At 33.3% G+C, this 10,775-nt stretch overlaps 1 protein-coding gene across 1 annotated transcript; it reads right to left on the minus strand.

Moving 5' to 3' along the window:
• Window positions 1–2,595: 2,595 nt before the first annotated feature.
• Window positions 2,596–3,450, minus strand: LOC144420850 (putative methyltransferase DDB_G0268948). Its single transcript, XM_078110556.1, has one exon. The coding sequence runs from the start codon at window positions 3,448–3,450 to the stop codon at window positions 2,596–2,598; it is 855 nt and encodes a 284-aa protein (XP_077966682.1).
• Window positions 3,451–10,775: the final 7,325 nt, after the last annotated feature.

Consider the following 10,775-nt stretch of genomic DNA (forward strand, 5'->3'; position numbering starts at 1 on the left):
AATGCTTCAAGATCGATTTCTTTCAACTTGTATTTTTCATATGCTTCGTAAAAATCATCAGCTTTTTCACATTCCCATCCTCCATGATCTTGAGATGGAGGAACAGCCATAACTCCTCCGATAATTGTGTTCTGTATTTGATAATAATAAAAACATTTAAAAGATAATAAGGAAAACATTTAAACATTTTATTATGAATTACATATACTTGACAACATTCGTAAACTTACATTGTCAGATAATCTTCCAACTAAAAGTATTGAGTTTCCATTACGTATAGTGACGTCATATATTGCTTCTAAATATTTTCTTAAAAATTCTGGTCTTGTTTGTTCGTTTGGTATCAAGTATTTATACAAAGAATAATGATGAAAAGCTCGAACAAGGCATTCCCTGACCTCTATCCAATCTTCTTCTCCACGTGATACTTCAACTTTAACTTTACTGGAAAAAAATTGAAAATATGAACGATATAGCAATAAACGTTTATTGAACATCAAAACTATAATTATAATATGTTAATATCGTAATTCTTAAATTATACGTAAGTTTCAAACCTGTACATTTCAATTTTTGTTGAAGTTTATAACTTTTATCTTCCTTAGAAAATTGTAGATAATTTGCAAAATACTTTGATCTCAACAAAATTCGATTGTTTCGATTGTTGTATCAGCGCTCGACACTGTGTAATAATATGTGTTGAACTCCGCAGCTTTTATATACTGATTTTCTGACGCATTTGTTCTTCTCAAAATCAAAATGTCTCGAAAAAGATAATGTCCAAACGTGTGTCGCCTTTATGAAAGTGAGAGCATGAACTTTCTCCGATTCTTTTCACCGTTCATTTCAATATTGACAAATTTTACAATCTAAAAATTTCCTACTATCACTTTTATATATCAAAATAAGTTATTTCATGTAATTCTGCCGTATCAAATAAACATCGCTTGTTTCAAAAATAACCTGACTTCTACCTATACTGAAAACAAAAAATTGTCGCCGATATATGTGCCATAATCTGTTTTCCCGTAGAAATTTTAAAAGTATATGTGAACACTTGCTATTACTGATTTTTAAATAATAATATTCGTCTTAGTTCAATTTCGCCAACGAAAAATGATATAACCCGAACTAGTATTGTTTGGAATTAAAGTATTTCACTATTGTTCGTGCATTTCTTATACCGCTATTTTAATAAAATAACGTTTTATATTACAATTGACTAATTAATTCATTTAAATTTGAAACTTTCATCAATTTCTGCGCAGGCCTACCATCGCGGATGACCTCTATTGTATTTTCATGTTTAAATCTCGTTGTTATCTAAATGTGCAATAGGTCATGAGAAATTTGACGTTGTTGTTTGTAATTATGCACCATTTAGATTAAGTACCACTCAATGGTGGTTGAAACGCTACAATTTCATGTGTTCGGTGTGTCAATTACTTTTTGGCCACATTATTTTCACTATATACTTGGAAAGTGTAAATTAAGTTGTAGTTTTAACGTTGTTACGGTTGAAAACAAATGCCTAGATTTGTTGAATTCGTTTAATAATATTGGATTAATGATTTTAAATAGGTCATAAAATGATTTATAGGACAAGTCTAATGTTAATCATGAAATATTAGGTTCCTTTCACATCAGATTCTGATATTTTGTCAGAGTATTATTGTAACGACGGATGTACTCTTTGTGTTTAAAAAAAATCGAATTTTCAATTCAACATTCTAAAACATGCCGAAAAGTATATTCAATTTTATTCTGATAAATTTGTTTTACTGCAAAGCGTTGTTTTCTAGATGAAAATGATGTAATATTTTAAATTTCTGATTTTCAAATTACTGCGGGATAATTACTAAATTGTGTGAGGTCATCGAGAAAATGTAGAGCAAAATTTCTTGTTATTCATCAGCCACATGTTTCCGGAAAAGAAGAATACGATTCACACACAGGTAACGTAATGCCTCCTAGTATTCATTTATATATTTAGAATCGATATTAAGCAATAACCTAATTCGATTGATCATAATTTTAATCACCAATTGGAGAGAATTTATGCAAATTTTCTTGAAGTAATGCTTCGAACACTCAACAAAAAGTATGTGTGTGGTATGGTCATATATGGCGCTTTAAACAATTTGAGTCTTTTGCGCCAGACAATTTAAATCAAAATTTTGTATATGCCTATAGTACTCTCTTGGTAGATTTCACAAAATCAACAAGAGCAGGGAAAATGCTAGGGTCGCGTAAGATAGCTTTGAGTTGAAATTCAATGCCATAATCGCGGCATTTCATCTTTAGTATGCGTCTTTCATTTCTATATGCACGACAGTTCATTAGAAAAGTTGAGAAAGCACTGATGAAATAGTAACAAGCTACGTACGACGCGCTATATCAGCTTACTCCTTCAACAGAGATGCCAGTCGATAGCAAATAAAACAATTCAAGTCAACACTGTCAGGGAAGCAGCTAAGAGAAAATGACTTTCAAATTCAACTGTCAAATCTTACGCATCGGGGACAGCTTCGTTTTACAAATCAAGTTGAATGCGATCTGAATATAGAAATAAATATATAAACTATATATGTATACTTATTTCCACAAAAAAATATATAAGATTTTGCTTTTGAATTTCAATCTCAAGTCGTTGTCAGATATTCCAGTCTCGTTAACGTATTCTTTCAGTTTGTCTCCCATGACTTTAAGAGGAGCAACATCAGCATCGAAAAGATCATTGAAAACTTTGAAAGTGGGCATGGAAACAAAATATTGCTTCATTTCTGCCAAAGAAACATTTTGTTCTAAATCAATATCGCTGGCCTGATATTTTTTCAATCCAGTTATTTCATTGTAAAAGCCACGGTAATTATCACAACATTTTAGATATGGATGATTAACTTTAGAGTGGTATTGATGTAATGGTCTAAGAAAGTATTCCTCAAGAATGTGATTTCCTGACACTGATTGAGACGACTCTCCATTGCTTGGTGGAAGCAGGACGTCCACTCCGGAGACAGAACAACCAGACAATGCCACCAATCCATCATCTTTAAGGACTCTTTTACATTCCGCTACGAATAAGTCAATATCCATATAGTGAGCAGCTCCAAAACTAATCAACAGGTCCACAGAATTATTTTCTGCAGGCATAGCATTTTCTCGAGCGACGAAATATTTAGTTTTTGCTAAGTCGTTCATGGTTTTAGCCAACGTTATCTGTTCCTCACTTATATCAAAGCCAATAGCTGATTGAAAATACGGGAGAAACTTCCTGAGAGCTTCGCCATTTCCACATCCAGCATCCAAAAGAACATCAAATTTATTGTCTGAAGTTGATTTTCGCTTTTCTCTCAAATGTTGCATCATAACATCATACACCAAGTCTGGATAATGTATTGGATTCGTTGCATAAAGTTCTGCTGATCCTTCCGACAACCAGGGTTCCATGCCGATCTTGTTTTAAAAATTCAGCTAATGAAAATAGCAAAAAAAACGGAATTTATATCTAAAATGTGAATACAACAATATAAAAAGATAATATATTTTATTTGAAGCGGTCTGAACTAATTTTTGTTTATTCATGTCTTTACAGTCTTCACGCTGTAAATCAGTGATTCCTAACCTGGGTTCAATCGAAACCCTGGTGAAGCTGTTTCATGGGTTCGACAAAGGTCCTGAGAAACAGTTACATGTTATGAGACGTTTTTATTACCTAGCCTACTAATTATGCAAAAAACAACTTTGGTTCATCGCAGATATTCAAACTTATACGTTCAACAACTAATATATTAGCTTAGTTGTGTGTATAGCTTCCTGCAGGACCTGTCGATGTTACTCCTTAGATTCCAGTACATTTCATTGAAATCTCACATCTCCACAGATGATGCACGCTTGGGTGTGTGTATCTTTTTGATTATTTTGGCCTTCGAATATATTAGGTTGTTACCAGTGGTGGGATTTAAAATTGTTGTTAGCTGGTTTCATCACAAGAGTTATATTTTTTTAACCGGTTCTGTTACAGACAGAACATTGACAGTAATCAGTAAAGCTAACCGGTTCGCTGATCTAATAAAATTCAGTGAGACGGTTCTATAGAACCGGTGCGAACCGGCTGAATCCCACCACTGGTTGTTATGAAAAACCAAGGGGTATATTTGCGTGACCCTATTCATATTCTACCTTACTATTAAAATTTAACTCAGTTTCACAGATAAATCGAAGTTAGGCAGTAAATGTACATGAATGAATGCAAAATGTGTTTGAGTGTGTTCGAATTCTCTAGGACCTAGGTGATAGATAAATTTGCGACAAAGTATACTTAATTGCAGTGTTTTGCCCGAAGTTATCATCATTCGTTACGGACAACTCGATATGGCGCCGAGTCATATACTATATTTATTTCTTTAATATAAAACAATTGGCAAACGCTTTTATCCGCATTTATTGCAGTTAAAAGTTTGAGAAACAAATGATCTGAACTACTAACGTTTTTGAGGCATATTACCATTTTTTCGGATTTTTAAACTTTTTTTTATCAGTTTTTCGTCTTTTCATTCGCATAACTTGAACAACAAAAAAACATCTGCTTCCCCTGCCGTCGACACTATTGTTATAAAATAATGGCTATTTCCTCACGATGTAATGGTATCTTAGGTTACACCACAATATTCATTTCTATAACTTTGCACGACATTAGCTTTCTCTTTTCAAGTTAAGATTGGATTCTTAGTTTTAACCGCTAAGTACGACGGGAGTTTGCAGAGTAGCGCAAAGAATCATTGCTGTAAACAAACTTTTCGTAAATGAAGTAATATTATCATAATGCGAATTGAACATAACAGGATCCCCATCCAAATTTTGGGGCTCCAGAAGTATGCGCACCAAGATGTCGCACAGCCTGAATCCTAACCGGTACACACATACTATGTTCAGGCTGTGCGCCATCTTGGTGCGCATACTTCTGGAGGTCCCAAATTTTTTTTTATGTAATGAACTGTCATCCTTTTAATTCATGTATTTGTTTGCTAACTCAATCTCATCTACTTATAAATAATGAGGCTTCAACGTTTTGTCGCTGAGCAACCTGCGAGTCTGACATTAGCTCACACGTATTCAGACACTCGCATTGCCCTATTTCACTTGATTGTTTAATTTACAATAAATTAACAACCACAGTGAAAATAATTAAATATAAGTTGCTACTTTATAAAAGTAACTACATTTTGACTTTAGATCACTGTCACTAGAATAACTGTCACAGATATACACTGGTTGTGTAAATAATATTTCACATCCCGACTTTCATCATATATATATCATTACATAACATAACCTGTGTATATATCATACATCATGTCATAAGTTAACGCAGAACACTAACCCTCTGTCCATAGACCAGTGCAATATTCTACAATCTACAAATCTGCTTGTAATTGCAATACTAATTCCCAGCAATTGTTGTTTGCACAAAAGCGTCATTTTCACCCCGATTTAGCTCGCTGCCAAGCAGCAAAAATGCTGAATAAGTAAAATAACAAAAGCCTGAGTGGCAGCATAAGTTGCCGCTGTCACAGTCCATCGCTTCAAAACGGTTCCATTACATTTGAACCCACGTACATTTGAACCCATGACAATTGCACCTGTATGCTATTGCACCTATGGAATTTTTTTTGTTTCACGAATAGTTAAACCCATACTAACCCTAACCCATGGGTTTTAGCACCCACATATAGATTGAACCCGTGGATATACGCATGGGTTCAAATGTACATGGGTTCAAATGTACGGTCACCCTTCAAAACAATTGTCTGAATAATGGCCTTCATATTTCGTAACCAATGATTAGTAACAATTTCCCCCGGGGATTAAACTAGAAACGGCGTTGTATTTCTGGTGAGGTATTTCTGCTATTAGACTGAATAGCTCAATAAGTTGATTTAACAAACAAAAAGGATGACGCAATAAATTTAGTTTGCCACATACATCAAATACGGCACGCGCATACAGTAATATAAAACTGTTGGAAAATATGGAAATACCGTATAGTTCAGAATCAATCGGAAAATCATACTTAAAGCCATACTTACAATAAACCGGAAAAATACTTGAATTTTAAAAAACGAGTAACATTTTAATTCAGCAAAGCCAATTACACGACATCCATATGGCGATGAAAACCAAATGACCATACACTTATTAATCGAGATATCTCTTAATTAATGAAAATAAGTAAGCAATGCAGTTGGGCCATCAAAAAGCGGCGCCAAATCTTTTCTTACCAGATCAAATACATAATCTAACGGACCTGGGACATTGTCATGCAGTTGGATATAGTGAACAGATCAAGTATATAAAACAGTGGTTCTCAACCTTTTACCGACCGCGTACCACTTTACTCTTTTTTACTATGGCCGCGTACCACCGACAAAGCTCCTTTTTTGGCGTGGAGAAAAAGACACAAGAAACGTGCTATGGAAGTATTCTATAATGTGGCACTACATCTTTTGTGGCGTAACACGTAAAACGGACAAAAACACTTCCCAATATCGCTTCATTTAAGGTGGGCAATAGCGGGCGACGGCGATCTCTAAAAACAAGAATTGATAGCGCATCAGAGCTGTGGACGTTTCCCCGAACATTGACCCCGGAAAAAATACCCCTATACTTTACTTTTGCAAACTTCATGCTTATTCTGAGAGTGTTTTGGTTGTAGGCGCATATAAACGGGTTTGCGTGTTTGACACCATCATTTTTACTAAAATGAATCAACCATGTGCCGTTTGCTGATACTGGTATAGCTAAGTTTAGCCTTGTACATCGCAGCATTTGCGAGATTCAATTTTGATTACTGCAACTAAAGTAAAGCTCCGCGGAAGACATAATGATAATTAAGTCAATTAATGTACAATTAATTTCTTGAAACACAACTGAAAACTGACAAATATCTCTAAAAACTACAAAAACCAGCCAATGTTTGCAACCATGCTTGAATATCTGTTTGAGCGACAAAAGTGTCTGAGCGGCTGGGTGCAGAAATTGCAATTGTTACGTGTTGCGTCATTATTGATTCCGTGGTTATAGTTAAAAGGAAACTGAATGCTTGGGGAAACATCCGTAAACGCTGTTCAGCGAATACATACAGTAAGGAAGATAAAGCGTTGCTGGCATATTTTAGCCAACCCAAAGGTTAATTGTTGCAATAATTCAAATCTGCTCGCGTACCACTCAAAAAGATCCCGCGTACCACTATGCTATGCCATACATACTATATAATATTCTACAAATGATATGTTGCGAAAAAAGAAGGAAAAATAACTATGTATGAAAGATACTGTACCAAAAAGCACAAGTAATTTGGCAAGTATCAGGCAGTTGTAATGAAAAAGTCGTTGATATCATCTCTATAAAATTTAGTTATCGAATGCACTGTTTCCTTCTTTTACTTTATGCAATTTATGCAAAGTTTGGAATGTGCTGGAAACCAGGTTATTGAATGTAGCTCTGAAAAATCTCAACAATCTAGATAGATTCCACAAAAGTTCATGCATCAAATAACTACGATAAAGAGAGAGAGAGAGAGAGAGAGAGAGAGAGAGAGAGAGAGAGAGAGAGAGAGAGAGAGAGAGGGAGAGAGAGAGAGATTTATTTTTTCGTCAACCAAAAATAACAGTCATCGTAATAATAATAAAAATAACAATAAGAAATAAATTAGTTTGGTATAGACAGGATGGAGTGATACGACCAGACGGTCATCAAAGTCAACCCCCCCCCCCCCCCTTCAAGCTATTATGTTTAAGATCCACAGTTTCAGATGACTAAAATATTGGGGAGGAACATTCTAGAATTTAAAATTATATTCTCAAAATGGAAGAATAAAATTGGGGAGGGGAATGCTAGAGTAAATCATTTTTATTTATTTATGTGGAGCGGGATATCAAAATCTGAAGAGATTCCAAAGGTTACTGAAAGAATTTAAATAATTTATACGCATATGTGATGAATTAGCAGAAATGCTTCATTTCATGGCATAGGTACGCATTGAAGATGTAACGAACATGATCTGCTTTGATTTGTCTAGATTAGGAGGGGAAAAAATAGTTAATAGGACCTAACAAGCAATATTTCAGCATAATAATCAACAATTTTTTGCTTGCAGAGGGATGTCAAAGTAGTATATAAAAAGACAAGTGAAAGATAAATAAAAATGTAAATAATTATAATAGTATGAGTTGATGTAACAGCAAAGTATAATGCAGTATCGTAATTTCATTATCACAAAATATGAATATAAAAAGCATCTATGGCGAGCTGTACATGAAAAGAGGGGGGGAATGATTTCTAGGAAATAGTAGTAGATTAGTATATCAAGTCAAAGGGTCTCAAATGTAGAGCAATTCAACCTAAACACAACTGGCATTTAACATTGCCAATTGTGTTTGAGGATTTATTTCAATGTTAAATAATTGAAATATAATAATTTTTTTTATGATTGAGTAAATAGTTGATTTATAATGGACACTATGATTTAACAAGTCTAGAGATACGAAAAATTTTCACATTTTAACAGGATGTACTATTGAGTTGGTAGTACTCCACTGCTATAATGATGGATTATAAGACCAGGAGGAAATTATTCAATGATGCCTAGAACCACAGTAGGCCCGAACGAGTTGTTTAATATATACAGGAAGTACTCAAGACATGTATGCTCAAAGAAGAGTATTAGCTGCAATATACTATACATAATATATATATTAATATACCTAGAACCCGTTCGATCAGATAAGAAAATATGATATAATAGTCATACAATTTGTAATCATGAATTTCAATTTGAATGACAGAAGTACAATGTTAGGTGACATCTCTAATTATATACACTTGGAATAATACAAAGTCTAAATGATCTCTACTATACAAATATCATATTCCAGAATATGAATGGTTGTGAGAGATTTTTCATTATTGTTCTGACCCTTATCAATTTTTATAATCCATATTGCCCACATATAGGGGCAAATGCCCAGTTTGGTATGGACTCAATGTAGCATTTTTCATCAGTATATACAATAATAACAATTTAGGACGTATAGATGCAAGTTTGAACACAGAACCTTGGATGCAGCAATTCATATCAACAATAATAATGATTTGGGATATAAATCCTTTAGATTGGATTAATAATATAAATGCAAGTTTGGTTTAACATAGAAAATAGAACGCAGCAATTCATATCATCATATACAATAATAAAGATTTGAGATATAAATCCTTTAAATTGGATTAAATAATATAAATGCAAAGTTGGTTTAACATAGAAAATAGAATGCAGCAATTCATATCAACATATACAATAATCTTGATTTGAGACATATAAATGCAAGTTTAAACACAGAAAAAATAGGATTCAGCGATTTATATCAACATATACAACATACATTAAAGAAGATGGAGGAAGATAAAAGAAGATAAAGGAAGTTTATGATTGTTTATGAGAGTTTAAACTGAAAGTAATAACTTTCAGACTTTCACTCAGCATTTTATTGCTTTGTCAAAATACGTCAAATAACTTTTACGACGTTTTGCTATATTTCACAACATATAAACCACGGAAACTACTAAAACTATATTTTTGTATTTTGGCCACATTTGAGTATTATTTCTGTAGCGAATTATTACTTCAAATATTCCATGGTCTGTATTTAAATAAAAAGAATATGAAATACATCTCTAAATGTACTGATGCTGTAACAATGTTAGTCGGCTATGTAGACTCTTTCTAAATGACTGGAATGTGATTTTGATGATTAATTAATTCTTGTAAAATAACGACTGTTTACGCCAGATAAAAAGCTCTCAACATATCTCAGATTTATTTCTAAAAATACTTCAATCGAGTTATGAAAGTTAATACTTTAAAACTCATTAGCTTGTGGTATTAATCTAAAATCTACAAAAAAAGATTGTCGTTTTTCGAAAATGCAAAATCATGCTAAAAGCGTCACGAAAAGTGAAGTAGAACAGATGTCTGAAGTGATCATTAGTTTATAATTTTAAATGCTCAACTAATCCCATTAATTTATATTTGTTAAGCTTTCGAAAATGATCACATGAGTAATTACCATAAGCAACTTCATGAAAAACATTCTTCAATAGGTCCACTCGGTGTCCAAAAATCAATTTACGCTACCAGGCACTGGTAGATTGCAGCAGTATCAATTAAAATGATATTTACTGGTACTTAAGCTAAATGGTAAGCAATTACAATCAAAAACAGTATTTTTAAATTTTCACCAAGATCGAGAAGCGGAAGATAAATAAAGAAATGCAATAATGCTAGAAAAGATTCAGCAGTATTCTTAGAAACATATTTTCAATTTGAGCTGAGAATAAAGGTGTATGATTAACCCAGTTTTGATCAAAAATATTCTGTTATTATCATTATTATTATATAATGTTATTGTTTTATACTGAATCTAAACCTAACTACTAGTTGGAATTGAACAAGACTAACTACTGATCCTTTTCAGTGCCTTTGCACTGGTGGTTACGTATGCGCACATATGTTGTAGAAAGAATAAAGATGACTCTATTATTTGTATTAACAGTTTTGCTACACTCTAACACAATTTATTTCTGTAATGTTTTGTCTGACCGACCGAGGTCAAGCTTACCCAGACAGTCTTACGACAAGAAAGGCGATAGCGTATGAAATGATCATATCTACTCCATTCTTTAAGAAATTCGACAACAGCGCTTGTGAGCTCATGCTG

This window comes from Styela clava, chromosome 3 (assembly GCF_964204865.1).
Source record: "Styela clava chromosome 3, kaStyClav1.hap1.2, whole genome shotgun sequence".
Lineage (NCBI taxonomy): Eukaryota > Metazoa > Chordata > Ascidiacea > Stolidobranchia > Styelidae > Styela > Styela clava.